Source organism: Leishmania panamensis (genome assembly GCF_000755165.1).
Source record: "Leishmania panamensis strain MHOM/PA/94/PSC-1 chromosome 12 sequence".
NCBI lineage: Eukaryota > Euglenozoa > Kinetoplastea > Trypanosomatida > Trypanosomatidae > Leishmania > Leishmania panamensis.
The window spans coordinates 73,504-89,223 of record NC_025857.1 but is presented as its reverse complement, the minus strand read 5'-3'; the positions used below and the strand labels follow the sequence as shown (position 1 = coordinate 89,223).

Genomic DNA, 15,720 nt, shown 5'->3' with positions numbered 1-15,720 from the left:
TCTTCCACTTCATCTCCCCTCTCTGAGCCGGCTTACTTTTCCTCGTTAGAACCTGAACGAACGCAGCCAAGGTAGTTCGTGCGCAGCGTCTGAAATGGTCAACGCCATGCGCGCACTATCACCATCACGAGCACTTTCAGTGCGTCCCTTGTTCAGTTGTGCCCGATGTTGCTTTCAAAGGACCCGCCTACCCCTCTTCTTCGCCTTTGCTTTAGGCATCCGTCAGCAGCGCGGGTACCCTCTCACTCCACGCGCACGATGACCCACTGGCATCTCCACGGAGAGGCGCGCTGTCCAGGGAGGGAGGGAGGGAGGGGGGGGTCAAATTGCCTGATCGTGTTGTTCGTACGGATCCTGAGAGTGAGTGTACGTGCCGTGGTCGCAGTCGTGCGTGAAGAGCGCATTGCCCGCCTTCGACTCGCGTTGTTAGCCACGTGATGTATTTCGCCATGCCCGGCCTGTTCGACACCTCAGCGGCGTTTGGGGGGTCGCTCGCAGCGGCCAAGATCGCCGTCTTATCCCCAGGAAAGCTGGTCTGCTGCAAGACGGCCAGCTCTCAGACCTTCATTGTTCACGCACCCGCTCAGCTCTGCTGTACTAGCCGATAACCCCCCCCCCCCCAGGACCGCAGGCACGCTGCCCTTATCCTCCATGGAGGGGGCTTCGTATGGCTTGAAGCTCTCTGCCGCGCGGGCGTCTTCGAAGGCCTCCGTCATGTTTGCCAGGCCTGGGCAAGAGACGCCATCAGTGTAAGGCATCCCGTATGGCCCAGTCACCTTGGCCAGGCTTGAGGCCTGGTAGCGTCCCGTTCATGTTGCCGCTTACCGCACGGGTGGAGGTGGTGGCGGTGCAGAGGTGATGAGTTTGGTTCACATGGGGGTTTTTCCTTTTCGTTGTCGCACCTTTTGTATGGAGTGTGCGAAGAGTGTGTGCCGAGGTGCGTTGGAGGGGATACATGAGTGGGTACTCACGGAGGCGTTTGAGGTCAAGGAGGGGGCGGAGCTGGAGAAATTGCATTGATGATGGATGCGGGAGCGAGGGTAGGAGCCGAAGACTGAGAGACCACCTGAAAGGCAACACCAGGAGCGACAGCAGGGACATGACACCCTCTTTTCCTGGTTCTCGTTCCCCTCATCAGTGTCGCCGGGTGCGCTGTGTGGAGCTTTGCAACACCCTGTGCAACACAGCGGCCGGCCTTGATGCCTCCCTTGTCCCCTCACTTTCGTAAAAATCCGCGCACACTGACGCGACGATGATTTCGCCTGCGTTCCTTTCGCGTGTTCCCAAAAGGCGCTCTCTCATGAGGAGCTGCACGCCAGCCTCCGATCCCTCCACTACGCCCCCCTACTCAAACCATGTGTCCCCCTCCCTCTCTTCCCGCGCACGGAGGAGGGGAGGTAGGCCATGATGGGTGAGTTGGAGTGAAGAAGGCGCGATAAAGCCGCCGACCGCCTCATCAGGGAAAAGAAGAAGCGCAGCGCCGAGAGAAAAACACGAGGAAGTTAGCGAGTTCAGCGTGCGTATCACAAGGCGGAACACCAGAGGCGCCCTGCTGCAGTACAGCGCATCCTCTCGGCTCGTTCAGGGGCGTGGGGCATTCATGCAGACCCACACGCGCGCCTGAGTGTGAGGCCGAGGAGAACGGAGGAGGAGAGGGGGGGAGGGGTGAGTAGGGTGAAGAGAAGGGGACACCACTGTTGCGTACAACCGACTCTCGTCTTCCCTCGTGTGTGCGGATGCGTCTGTGCACATGAGACCATCTCCACTGCAGAGAGACGTAGAAAAACGTTCAGCATCCTGCCGATGCCGCCGCCGTCCTCTCGGATGAACATGCGTTGCTCGCCAACAACTGCTCCACCCTTCCCCCGCTCCCCTGATTAATTCCCTCCGTAGCACACGTGGCTTCGCGGCCGATCGACGGGTTGAGAAGCGAGGATGGAGCAGAGTCGGTTCACATCCACACCTCCTCTGCACCCTTCGCCCTCTTTCAGCGGTGTGCTCCTCCCTCGGGTGCTCACTGTTCAGTTACCGGGATGCGTTCGACGCTGCTGGACGTCTTTGCCCAGTGATGAGCACTTTACCACCTACGCCTATTTCTTGTCTTCGAGCTCGGCCACCATGCTGGCCAGTTCTGCCTCCTGCTCCTGAAGCCACGTCACACCGCCCTTGCTGACAAACTCGTCGTATGACTTGGCGTACTTGGCCTGCTCCTTGCTCAGCTTTTTCAACTCCTTCTCGCTCACTTCCTCACCAGTCGCAGTCGTCGTCGGGAGGCCAGTGACGTCGTCGTAGGCGGTGTACTTCTTCTCGTCCTGGCGGCGGAAGAAATCCGACGGCGGGTGGACAAACTGCCGCCATTTCTCCACCAGCCTGCGCTTCGTCTCCGCCTGATTTGTCAGCTTCTTCTTGCGGTCGCCCTCCTGCTGAGCTCGGCGCTCCGCCAGCTCCTTGCGAAGCAATGCGGGCTCGTCGCTTTTCCACGCTGTCGGGCCAGCTGGGTTGTCCTCGAGCCGAACTCCAGCGTCGACAAGCCACTCGTCGCGCACCTTGTCGCACAAGGGCAAAAAGGCCGCCACCGCCTTCTGCTCTTTAGCTGCATTGCGCACCTCATCACGGAAGCGCACGAGGGCGTTCATGACTTCGATGAAGCGTGTCTCGTCATCGCCAGAGCCCTGTTTCTGCAGGCCAACATCGTCAGAGCCCTCCACGACTCCGAAGACGCGGAACATCTTCGTCACGTAGCACCCCACCTTGCGCACTAGCGTTGCGCTCGGTCGCTCGCCGGACAGCAGGTACTGGTTCGTCGCCGCGACCAGGGACATGAGCTGCTGCAGGGCAACGACAGTGTCAAAGTTGTCCTGCAGCGCCGCGTGCACGGCTGCCTCCGCCTCGATGCACTTGCCCAGCAACTCGCGGTCGTACGTGTTGACGCCCTGCGTGGCCTTCCAGTTGTCGGCGCGGAGGACAATGTCAACGCTGCCGAAGAAGGCACGCAGGACACGCTCCTTTTCCTTCGCCTCGTCGAGTGACTGGTCCGAGAAGTTCATCGGCTTATACCATGGACTTGCGAGGAACAGCAGCCGCATCGTGCGTGGCGTGACGCCGAGGTCATCCAGCGCCTGGCGGATGGTGATGAAATTTTTGAGGCTTTTGCTCATCTTCAGCCCTTTGATGTGGAGATGGCCGCAGTGGAGGAAGTAGTTCACCCACTGGTTGTGTAGGTTGCACGCCTCGCTCTGCGCGCACTCGTTGTCGTGGTGCGGAAACTTCAAGTCCCACCCGCCGCTATGAATATCCATGTTCTCTCCAAGAACATCGGACGCCATGACGGAGCACTCGATGTGCCAGCCAGGACGGCCAGCACCCCACGGGGACGGCCAGCGCGGCTCACCGGGTTTCGAGAATTTCCACAGAGCAAAGTCGTTCGAGCTGCGCTTCTCGCCCTCGACGGCCTTCGTAAGTGTGCCCTCGCCTTCAGCCATCTCTTCCTCGGTAGTGTTGCGGTCACCGCCGGGCTTCAGCTTCGGGTAGTCGTGGCCAGCCCTGATGTACGCCTCTGTGTCGAAGAAGACGGACGTCTCGCCGACATAGGCGAAGCCATTGTCGATAATCTTCTGCACGAACTCCACCACCTGAGGCACGTACTCCGTGACGCGCGAGACGATGTCTGGGTCACGGATACCCAGGCGCTGCATGTCCTCGAAAAAGGCACACTCGTACTTACGAGCGTGGTCTTCAAAGATTTGCTGATCGGAGATGGTGTGGCCGTTGCGCTCGTCAAGTAAATCGCCGTTTACGCCGCTGGCCGCGGCAAACAGGGCAGCGAAGTCGTCCTTGGCTGCCGCGATCTTCTCCTTGGTTTCAGCGAGCTGCGACTCCTTTAGCTGCAACTCCAGCATCTTCTCCTCGTGGTCCGCCTTGACGCGGCTGTTGGCGCCTTCGGGAATCGGCTCCGACAGCTTCGCCTTGCGCTTTGCCAGGTTACTCTCGGCGGCGGCGACAGCCTCAGCCGTGAACGCTACGAGCTTTTCAACATTGCTGCGGTGCAGCTCTCCTTCCTTGAAATCATCCAGCAGTTTGCCCACGCGAGCGCGTTTAATGATCTTGTCGTCGATGTCGGTGATGTTCATCTGGTAAAGTACAGAGTAGCCAAAGTAGTCCTCCATTATACGGCGAATGATGTCGAAGGTGAGGTAAGCGCGTGCGTGGCCCATGTGAGAGAGATCGTAGACGGTGGGGCCGCACGTGTACCACCGCACAACCCGACCGTCTCGCGGCGCGAAGTCCTCGAGGGTCTCCGTCAGTGAGTTCATCACCTTCAGTCCGTTGCCGTCCAGCTTCAGCGGTGGGTACCACACGGGGTGGCGGTCTCGCTTCACTGGGTTGGCGCCATCGAGGCCGGCTGCCACTTTCGAAGTGTGATTGCGGCCCATCGCGGTGGCGGTCCAACGCGGCACTGCAGGGGTGAGGGGCGCGAGGGCGACGGAGCTGCGGCTCAGCACTGCACGTTGGTGCGCAAGAGGTCTCTGATAGCCACTGACTAAGGCGGGTCGCAGTACGCGGAGGGGCTGCCGAGATGCGGGTGGCACCGGAGCGGGGGATCGAAAGCGAAACAGTTTGGGAAAAGAGGAGGAAGGGGCGCGAAGAGAGAGAGAGAGAGAGAGGGTGCCGAGTGCGTTGTGACTGTGGTTGGTGCAGCAACAGCGGTGCCCATGAACGGCTCGAGGGCAAATACCGAAGAGAAGGAGAAGAGAGGAAGTCCACACGCAGACACGCGCTATCAAACAACACGCAAGCCTCACTTTTTCGTAGGGTTTTCGTCTCTGCCGCAGCTGCGCGTATCCGGTCAGCTGAGGCGCAACAGTTAAAATAAACAAAACAACAAAAGATACAAGTTGGTACGACGCTGGCCTGAGGGATCGAGTGCTGGTGGCTGACTGTCGTGTAGCAAGCCGTCAAGAGGAGGGTGTGTGTGTGTGTGTGAGGATGAAGGAAAGGGTTGATCTCACATACGACGCAGGTTGCCGAGAGAGAGAGAGAGAGCATGCGAGCTTCATTTGGTTCCTGCCGAACGGAGCCAGCCGGGGGATGCTTCTCACCCGGAATTTTCTTCGGTGCTCCCTGATCCCGCAGCTGCGCTTTGTTACAAGACTTGCTGTGGCTAAGGCAGTGACCACCCAGCAGTCATCCTCTAATTGACTTCACACCGCCGACAGTCGTTCGGTGACTTTTCTCCGGCCCTCGCACAGCAAGGGGAAAGGGTACCGCTCGGAGGTAACAGCGCGCCACGCACTTCACATACGAGCGGATGAGAGACGACCACGGTACGAGGTCGTACTCCTCAAGGCTACGCGAGAGCGTGCCGGCGGGATTCAGCAAACCCACTATGTAGAAGACAACCACCATGCCCCGCGCGTAGAGCCAACCGTGCGTGGGCACACGCCCAGCTTGCCCACCGGCAGACCCCGCCCAACGCCACCAACCCCATTCAGCTGTGTGTTTGCACATTCAGCAAAGGAGGGGAAGTAGGCTGTCGTCAGCACAGCCCCTCAGCACAGTGGCAGCGTCTTCTCTGGATGGGCTGACGCAGCAACCCTGGGCGGGTTAAAGTATTGCCTCACTGTGCTGCCCTCGTGCGAGTACGTCTCGCGTCATCCGACTCGTTTACCCATGTCTGCTGGTACGCAGAGCCATGCGCTCAGCTGTGGGAAGGTGAGACGTAGGGCTGCCGCCTCGATGCTCCCACCACGCACAGTGATGAGCGTATGCACCTCATCCACCGAGAGACGTGGCTGTGAAGCAAATCGCGTCGTTGCCTCCGTCATTGGTAGGAGGAGGTGCGATTGTACGCCATACCAGCCTACGTACGGCGCACGAGCTGCGCATCCAACATGAGCAGCTCGAGACGCGCCGTGGCGTTAAGGCACAGCAGAGGGCCATCCCATCCAAGTCCACCGTGGATGGAGCGAGGTTTGCCTCTGCACGCCCGCGCGAGCGAAAACGCCCACGCGGGGTTGAGGAAGGAGTGGTGGTGGTGGTGGTGGTGTGCAGCATGCAGGAGCGTAAGGGGCAGGATCGACGCAAAGACCGGATGGAGAGCCCTGGATTGCGCAGCACCACGGTCAGCTTTGCAAGACGCTGGAGAGGGCGGCTCACCAATCCTCCCCTCTCGCTCCATATGCACTCCGCTCTTAAAAGCGTGTTTGCCTCGGAAGCCAAACCCAACGACGACTCCTCCTCCATGCGTGCCCGCGACTCGCGCCATGGGGGCGTGATAGGGTTGGCCACGTCGATCCGACCAGCGATGCGACGCACCGCTGCCACGAGGTCGTCCTCCGGAGACTCTTCTGCAGCGACCAAAGTCTTGCCAGTCATGGCCATAGCCGCCACAGGGGATGGGGTGATGATGCCCACGGTGGTTCAGGCCACACTCTGGCCCACGCCCACGTTCCAGCTCGCGCCGGTGGATAGCCGGCATCGTTCTCAGAGAAGATTTGGAGAGGGCGCGTCAATGCAGCAAACTCGGCTTCCGCCTCCGTGAGGCGCTGCCACACTCGTTTGCGTGCCGCGTGTGCCCCACACGGGCGCCCGGCCCCCCGCGTCACATCGTAATTCTGTAAGAGCGAAAAAAAAGGGGAGAGATGCCGCCGTCTCCGCTGACTCGCCTCCACCACGAGGCGCGTGTGCGCAGCTCAGACTGGGGATGACATGCGGGACGGGAAGCAGGCGCTCTTCTGGCAGGTCGAGGGCCTTGAGGAAGTTGTAGCGCTCCGCTTGTGTTGCCCAAAGTCCCCCGACGCCAGCGTAAAACCTCTTCAGTGTGCCTTGACCTGAATCTTAGGAGCAGCGCTGCGAACAGGAAAGAGGGGAGAGGGAGACGTGAAAACGAGGGTGGCAAACTCAAGCACAAGAAGTACGCCGGGCCATCCGTACACAAGCCTATCCCCGCGAGAGAGAGAGCACAGGGAGAGCTTGAGTCTTCCCGAAGACAGCCATCGAACGACCCAGCCTAAGAGATTCGCTCTTCAGCTCAACACTTTGTGAGTAATCCGGAAGGGCACCAAGCCGTTCCGCCACCTCTCGGCTACTCGGCATCATTGGAGCTCGCGACTCCTTCGCTCAGTGAAGTACGACCATCCCATATACACAGGCACTGAGCAGCACGAGAGAAGTTAGGGCTAAACAAGCGAAGAAATGCCGCCGCTGCGTGTTGCGTCCAAGCCGTGCTGTGCAATGTGGGGTGGGTGGGGGGGGGGGGGGGAGGGCGAGGTCAACGGACAAGAGAGAGAGGGGGGATGAGCGTCCAACAGGGGAAAGGGGGCAGAAGAGACATCAGACGACTATGAGCGCCATATCTGAGTGAAGGTCGGACGGAGGGAGCAGCCGAGTGGAGACGGAGGGCAGCTGCAAAAAACCACCAGGAGGGAGGGGGAGTGCGATGATGAAGATCAGATTAAGATCGGAGAGAGGTGGGGTGGGCGGAGGTAGACGCGCACGAGCCATGCAGAAATACGATATAGAGGTTTGGTTAACTTCTCGGTGGCTTGTCGCAGCGGTGTGCGCTCATGAAGGATGCGGAAGAGAGGACAGTGGGGTCAAAAGGCGTGAATAGTCTCAGGAAAAGGCCCAGGGAGGGTGAGAGCGACAAGCTCGTGTATGCTGAGAGGATGTGCGTGTGTGTGTGTTGCCCCTCTAAACTCCCCATGTCCTACAAAGTGCGACGCTCACGCGCAGGACGTGCTGACAGGACGTACGTGGCTCCTTCATCTCTTGCGATCATTCCCCGTGATCAGTCACTTCTCCCCACGACGGCGCCAGTGAGGTGGGACGCGGCGCATACGCTTCCCTGAGAAACACGCGCTCATGCGAAAGTTTGCATGGAAAAGGCGGGAGGGGGGGGGGGCGCGGCGGTCATGAGGCGCGCGCCCAGAGGAGAGATCGATAATACTTTCAGGGGTGTTTGTCTCTGTTGAGCCGTCTACAGTTCTACAATGAAGGCGTGTACGAAGTTTTGGCGTGCGGTGTATGCGAGGGTGTTAGGGGGGGGGAGAGAGAAGGGAGGGGCGCGCCTGACAACCACAACGGTGAGATCCAAAGCCGTGCAACGAAGGGGGGAGGGGGCGTACGTCTGCGGCCAACGGCCACTGCTGCTTCCGCATTTCTACGTGTAGGCGTCGAAGCGCAGAATGCCGTTCGGGTTGGGCCTCTGTGACCCTGTGGGGAAGCGATCCGTGCCGTCCTGGCTATCGCCCCAGCAATCATCACCACTGGAGTCGGAGCCGCCGTTGGGCGAGTTCACTTCGCTGCTGTCACGGTACCGACGCTGGAGCGGGCGATGCCGACATAGTGACGAGCCGCCACGAGCAGGGCCACCGCTATGCATGAGGTACGGCACCTCGTCGTCTGCCCCACTGTACAGCTCCTCACCGCCATCGTTTCCACCGTTCTCGTGAAACGCCATTGGGAACTCACCGCTGACGGGTCTGTCAGATCCGTCCACTGCGCCGCGGTCGCCGTTGGGGTTATTCAGCGCGGTGCCACTCCGCAGGTTGATTTGACCCTTCGAAATCGGTGCTATAGTTTTCACTGGCGGCGGCGGCTGGATGAAGTAGTCGGTGAGGTAGGAGGCGACGATCACAACCACGAGTGTGGCGACTACTCCAATGACGACGAACCCTCCGCTCACGGCTTGGGTCTTTGGTGGAGACCTTGGGGCTACACTCACTGGCATAGGCTCACTCGTCAAGCGCGCCAAGCTCACCATGGCAAGCCCGACGGCGCGGCTCCCCGCTGTTGCCACGTTGGTCCGGCGACAGCCAGCGTCGGAGAAGGAAAGCTCAGCGATGGAGCAAAATATCTTCTTGTTGCTCACGACAGGGACGCACAGAATGGCGAGTTCATCATTCATGCCACCAGAGGCGACCAGCCCGAAGGGCGGTGCTGAGTCGGACACTGTTGAGGAGCTGTAGTGGCAGTACGGCGCACTGCCACTGTAGGAGATGGCGGCGTACATCGTAACGCACAGGCTGTTCGCGCTGAACAGGAAGAGACCGGCTGCGCGTCCCTCCGTGTAGGACATTGTCGGCGCTGTAATCGCCACCACGTTCTGGAGCATCAGGGCACCAATGGTAGCGTGATAGACACCGCCCGGCACCAGCAACTCTGTCGTCAACTTCGCCATGTCTGCGCTGGTCGTAAAGAGCGTGTGATCGGAAAAGTACAGGGCCTGGATGGGATAACTCTCCAGGCTGCCGCTGCCGCTGCGGTTAAGCGCCTGGCGAGCGACGTAGTTCAGCACATGGCGGGTGCAGCTGTTAGGAAAGGGGTCGGGTGTGCCGATGACATGACCGTCGCGGCTTAGTAAAAAGCTGCACGACAGCTGCAGCGGTGGCAGCACGACACCGAAGAGAAACTCGCCGATGCCGGAGAGGGTCGAGTGGTTTGTCGACTTCGCCAAGACCTGCTCTACGATGTAGGCGACGATCGCCACGTTGGCGTGCGAGTGGGTGTAGCTGCTAGACAGGCCGGGCTGGCTGGCGCTGAAGAGTGGCGCGCCCGTGGCGGAGAGGAGGGAGCTGACAAAAGTGGAGAGGCTCGGCGCGGTGCCTGAGGGCCCAGCTGCGGTGCCCAAGTCAAGGCTCGTCTCGGTGATAGAGGAGACATGCAGCAGCAGCATGTTGAGAGTGATGGGCACATTGGGAAACGACGGGTTGACGAGGGTGGGGCCACCGGCGTAGGAGGTCGGCAGGTACGTGGACGGGATCGGCGCATGGAGGGCGAACGGCAGCGCGCTGGTGGAGTCGAGGTAGAGGAGCGCCATCACTACAAGAAGCTCCGACAGGGCGTCAGCAGGGAAGGTCTTCAGGGGGGTGTCCGTCAGCGTAGAAGTGCTCAGCGGCGTTGGCACCCGCGAATTGTTGAAGATGGACCGCAATCCTTTAACGATGTTAAGCCTCGGATAGGCGATTCCGTCGCTACTAAGAGCAGTGGTGCTGCCGGCCACAATGGTAGCATCCTGGGCGACCAACAGCTTGTAGTAGTCGTCAGGGTTGGCTTTGTCGGTGGGGGTGATGTTCAGGAGGGGCGTGATGGTTGTGATGGCTGCGACGAGAGCGGTGGTACTACAGAGCAGAAGCAGCGCTAAGAGCACTGCGCACATGGGCAGACGCGGCAGCCGACGCCAGAGCCGCCTTGTGATGCCGAGGAGACATACGTGCGCAACGTGCCCAGCACAATGACCCAGGAAGACCATGCTGGCTGAGAAGATACTGTACACCGTTGTCGTGCCTCGCCCAGCGTCTTCGTGTATGACGAGCTGTCGGTGCGTAGGCGTGCCTGTCGTACTGCGACGGGACTCGTTGGGGTCCGTAGAAACGCGTCGTGGAGATGTGCCTGTAGGAAAGAGAGGAGAGGGGGGACGAGCGAGTTGAGAGGGGGAGGAGAAAGAGGCCAATCAAACAGCGTGGGCGGTGATGAAGAAGGGATGCCACGAGGAGGGAGGATGGCGGCTCGCCGGCGAGAGGCACGGCTGAAATGAGGAGGAAGAGGAGGAGGGGGAGGGGTGCCACCGCGCCTTTTCTTTAGTGGCTGTGATTATTCAAGAACGCATGAGAGAGGGGGGAGGAGGAGGGGGGTCGCGGGAGGCGGTTCAGCACCACCATAGATGACCCTCAAGGCATGCGGCGTCGACTGCCATGGTGTTACGCAGCACTGGTACCCGAGTACATCTCCTCCGCTTCCAGGGACACCCACAGCGCCGAGGCGAAGGCAGCGGTTAGTTGAGGCAGCAGTGTTACACCACTCAAGGAGAGCGAGAACATACGCGACAATGGCGACACCACTTCGACGTGAGCCAAACTCGTCCTGAGCAGCGCCACTTCAATGCCAGACACGACGCGAACCCCCTCGGCGAATGGCAAGGCTCTCGAAGCGGCGTGGGTGTCGCTCGACCCGGCTTCCGCACTCCAGGTGCCATCGTCTTGGCAAAGGACGGCGTGCCCGCAGAGTCGACGGGGTACGTAAGACTGGTCCGCCGACACGACGCTGCCTGCTCCGCACGCTGCTGCATTGCTGTTGCGGTTCAGTGTTGCTTTCACAGAGAGCTCTCCAGGCGCGCCGCCTGCTCTAGACTCCTTCAAGAGAAGTCGGTGGCCATAGGGGTTGGCTCTATCAATGGTGCTTCCGTGAGGCGTAACGTCACGGTTCTTCGATGATGAGGTGCCCAGCGCATCCACGGGTGGTTGGCGACCCGCAGCCGTGGGCGGAGACGGGGCTGAAAGAGACAGGACCCGCCTACCTCCTGCGCCACCACGGCCCGACACGTGCATCGGGGCTCCTGCCCCCGCGTATTCTTCTCCTCCGTCGCTGCCTACCGGCAGAGAAGGATGGCTGTGCCTTCCGTCACTTGCTTGGCGATTGCCAGATGTGTCGCGCCGCGCCTCCGCCAGCAAAGTGGCAAGGGTGGCCTCGGCCTTCTCCACGATGGGCCAGACGCCACTGTACAGGCAGCTCGGCAGCTCGGTGTCGCGTAGCACTGTCGAACGGAAGGTGAACCACCACGGATGTGACTGAGGTATGGTGGATGTCGACGTCGATGACGTGCCGCCGGCGCCGCGCCCCCTCCCACCACTGCTGCCATCGCCCCCTTCGCTGCCTTGATTGGATGCAGCAGCCATGTGCGCCTCCCGCGTCACCAGTGTGGCTGCCAGCCCCACCATCAGGAGCAGCGACTGTGCCGGCTGCGGCAGAAGCGCTAGAGCAAATCCGTCCGCCTTCAGCAATCGAGGGAGCGGTCGCGGCATCAGCAGCGACACGTCGAGTACAAACGACGCCAGCTCTGTTGTCCAGAGCACGAGGAACGGCTGCTCAAGCAAATCATCTAGCAGGCTATGGCTGAGTACGAGGCACATAAGGGCAAGCGTGGCTGCCACGGTGCCAAGGGCCTCCTTCTCCGTCTGTGGACCGAGAGTAGAGGCAGCCATGTGTGTGACTGTAGTGCCATTGAGCGAAGCACACGCGTCCCCATCACCCAGTGCAGCAGCGCCAGTGACGGAAGGGCTCCCCTTGCCGCTGGTGCGTGCCTCTGCTGCTGCTGCTGCCGGCGTAGTGAGCGCAGATGCAGAGGACACAAAGAGGCCCTGCAGCCCCAGTACACGGCGGGCGATCAGGTACATGCCCTCGAGCGTGGTGCCAAGCGCATCTCTGGACAAGGTGAGGCGTCCTCTACCGCCGCCGACACCACTGTTCAGCTCCGTCACGGACGACCCAGCAGGTAGATCCATACGTCTGGCAAAGGCGGCGCCGCCACGGCCCAGCCTGTGGTGACTGCCAGTCCGTACCGTGAAGCCCATGTGGCGCAGCGTCGTCGTCTCCTCGCCGCGCGGATGACCGTAAAGCAGCACGAGCTCAGTATCGCCACTCTCAGAGCCGCCACTGCCTCCCTTATACGCGAATTTCCCCGCGCGTAGCTGTAAGCGCATCGCATGGTAGAGCAGCGGGTGTTGACGCCGGACCGCCTGCTCCTCCGCAGACACGGTCGGCCCCCGGTGGAATCCGCCGCGGGGCCGCTTACGAGCTCCGACCGTTGCCGACGAGGACGCCAGCGCACTCGGCCCACTTTTCGCACGAGTCTCTGCGTGGTGCGTTCCGCCTACGGTGAGTGTGTTGGTGGTGGTACCGGCGTCGACCCGCGCTGAGCTTGCGGCATGGCCAGCGGTGCTGTCCAGTGTGTTCTGAGTCGGTATCGGAAGCATCAGCAGCGTGCGTGAGGCGTAGACGTCCATGCGCGGAGTACCGACCGTCTCGTTCAGCGTGCACGTCCACCACCGTAGCGCAGGTTGCTGCTCTAGCTGATCGCGTGGGAGGTCTCCGTTGGCGGCCTGCTGGCTCTTCACGTCGGGTACACGGAGGACGGGAAGCAGATACTCGAGCGAGGTGAGGTAGTGTGTCCCGAGAAGCGATTCGGGCTCCGCACAACGCACCGCAAAGCCTAGCCGGCAGTGGCCTAAGGAATGCCTAGGAGGGCGAGGGTGAGCTGTCATATCCTGTGCATTCACACCCACAGACGCTCGCTTGCATGACTGCAGCGCTTCCACCCCACCGCGGCGCTCCTTGTCGACGGACTTGCTCTCTGGCACCAGTGCCCCACATCTGCAGTACGGCTCCGTGCCGAGATGCAGTCCGTGTGAATCGATGACGTAGGACACAAAGCGACCATGCGCACGGGTGGAGGTGCGCGTCGACGCCAGCGCAGGCAGGTAGTCGATCGACCCTCGGCGTGCCGCCACGCCTGGAGGCACCCACACCCCAAACACCGACCCACGCCCAATCAAGTGAAACGGCAGCAGCAGCGCTGGGGGCGGCATCCACAAGCGTAGGGCCGGACTTCCGCAAGCGGACGCCAGCAGGGGCGAGGTTGCCCACGTTGTGAAGGTGCGTGGCTGCGAAGCCGGCAACGCGGTGGCCGCGCTATGCAAAGCCTCTTCTACAAGCACACAGTTGAAGATGGCTGGCAGTGACTTGGTAAAGATGTCTTCTGCGTCTTGCGGCGCGATGCCCTGACGGGCGAGGACGGCGCTCATGTGGATGTTCTCTTCACGAAGGGCCGAGTGCACGCCATCGAGGTACGCCACCATCTTCAGCAGACACGAGAGCCAGTAGTTGCGTGCGTCGCATAGGCGATGGTGATGGAGCGCCTGCACGGAGGCATCAGCGCAGGGGGAAGACTGTGTCCTGGGGAGTCCCGACCTCCGGCGAGGCGCGCTGCCGTCAGAGAGAGTTGTCACCTCCCCCATCACTTCTGTTGGTGCGCTTGTGGTCGTCACGCGTGATTGGGGAGTGGAGGTTTCTACCGACATGAGATCGAGCCACTCGTCCACGAGCGCCGTCGCCACCTGCTGCACCAGAGGTTCTTCCTCGCTTACGAGGGTGATGGTGGCGCGGAGCAGCAGTGCATGCTTCTGCTCAGCCGTCGCGGATGTTCCATTGAGAGTGCTGTTGCCGCAGTCACAGGTGCGGTACCCTGCGCCAAACCCCTCGCCCTTACCATGCGGTGTCTTATCATTCGTTTCCCCGACATCGCCGTCCACTGTCCCATCACGGAGGCGAGCAGAGACGCGTTGCTGTTCCTGCTGCTGCAGCACGGAGAGAACAGCCGCGAGTGTGCTGCGGAGGTGCTTGTCTCCGCCACCCCCTCCATCGCCCTCATTCTTCGACAGTTTAGGAAGCAGCGAGGAGGACGCTGCCCATTTCGTCCAGGACGCATCGAATGGCAAACGTCCCTCGCAAGCTCGCTCCCCGTCGCGGCGGCGCCGCCTCGTGCGATCACCACTCGTACTGGATGCGAGGTGGCGCTCCGCCCGCTCTGGTCTATTCTGCCGCTTCATGCCTCGCTGCCCGCTGCCGCCGCCATCGCCGCGACCGCCTCTGCGCCGCCCGCCACCCCATCCTCGACCAGCCGCTGGTTTCCGCCCACTTGCAATGCAGCCATCGACCGCGTCACTCGTCCGATCACTGTTTGCCCGCGCGTTCTCTATGCTGCTGTGGGAGTCGCGGCTACCGCTTCGGCTGGTACGACTGTTGCTGCTCGTGCTGCTGAATTCGTTTTCACTGGAGTCGCCGCTGTCCCCATGAGGGGACCAGGACGCGTATGAGGAAGTCTCAGAGTTTGTCCTGGTCAGATTACCGTGTCGCACCGACTTCGCTTTGCTACCGCAGCAGGGCACAGTGCACACCTCCTCCACCCTCAAAAAATGCAGTACATGTAGCGCCCACACGCTTGCGGGGCACATGGCGGCCAGCTCCGCATGCACGTCAACTGCCGCTGCCAGGACGCTGATGGAGTGCGCAGCTGCCTCTGCTGCCACCTTGCCGCCGCGCTTGCTTCGCCGCTTGACAGGGCTGTTGTGTGGTGTATCGGAAGTGGCGGCTGTCCAGGGCCGCAGCACGAGGCCGCCTTGTTCTCCTTCCAGGGTTGCGCTGCCAACCTCCAATGTAAATTTGTCTTCTGAGGCAGGGGTTGCTTGTGCAGACCGGCGCTGTTGCTGGGCCCGCGTGGTGATGTCGCGCTTCGCTCGATAGAGTGCTGCGTAGTTGGGGCACCACAGACAGCCCGCGTGCAGAAGCACGGTGAGAAACAAGCTGTCATTGCCGATCACCCTTCGCCACACGGTGATGCACCGCCGCCAGCGCGTATAGCTCTGTACGATGATGGCTGGAGTCGCGCATGCCAGATCAGATCCGAGCGAGGAAGAGGAGATGGCTGAGGGACTTGTGGCGTTGCTGCGACCGTTGTCACTGCTGCAGCCAGGGTAAAGGTCATCACCGGATCGCTGGGTCGGCGCAGCTGAAGCCGACGCGTATGCATCTGACGGGTGAACAGAGAGAAACTCATAGAGAGAAGGCAGCAGTTTTTCAAGGTTACTACTGGCGCTCATGACGGGAATTGGCAAAATAAGTTGGGGCGGCTTCTCTACGGAGTCTCACCACTGTCGGCAGCGTAATTCGAGCGGAGTCCTGATGACTTTGACGTGCGCTGCGCTGTGCGTCTTGGGGCCACTCTTTGTGTCGGAGGGCGCGCGGGTTTTGTTTGGCCAGTCGCTCCCCTTCTCCCCCCTTTTCGAGCCTTTTCCGCGTGTGTCTGCCGTGTCGACGTGCACGCGCGCGTGTTCGAGCTGTGCGTGCACGTGATGAATGAAGAGGAAGAGGGGAGGGGGAGGAGGC

At 61.2% G+C, this 15,720-nt stretch overlaps 3 protein-coding genes across 3 annotated transcripts; all 3 read right to left on the bottom strand.

Annotated features, from left to right (window-relative positions):
- Window positions 1–2,090: 2,090 nt before the first annotated feature.
- Window positions 2,091–4,433, bottom strand: LPMP_120260 (cysteinyl-tRNA synthetase, putative; the record flags this gene model as incomplete). The annotated part of the gene is made up of 1 exon (XM_010698705.1): window positions 2,091–4,433. The coding sequence occupies one exon, from the start codon at window positions 4,431–4,433 to the stop codon at window positions 2,091–2,093; it is 2,343 nt and encodes a 780-aa protein (XP_010697007.1).
- A 3,728-nt stretch (window positions 4,434–8,161) lies between these two features.
- On the bottom strand, window positions 8,162–10,252 carry LPMP_120250 (hypothetical protein; the record flags this gene model as incomplete). The annotated part of the gene is made up of 1 exon (XM_010698704.1): window positions 8,162–10,252. One exon carries the CDS (start codon window positions 10,250–10,252, stop codon window positions 8,162–8,164), a length of 2,091 nt encoding a protein of 696 aa, XP_010697006.1.
- Window positions 10,253–10,700: 448 nt separating this feature from the next.
- Window positions 10,701–15,434, bottom strand: LPMP_120240 (hypothetical protein; the record flags this gene model as incomplete). The annotated part of the gene is made up of 1 exon (XM_010698703.1): window positions 10,701–15,434. The coding sequence occupies one exon, from the start codon at window positions 15,432–15,434 to the stop codon at window positions 10,701–10,703; it is 4,734 nt and encodes a 1,577-aa protein (XP_010697005.1).
- Between the last annotated feature and the right edge of the window lie 286 nt (window positions 15,435–15,720).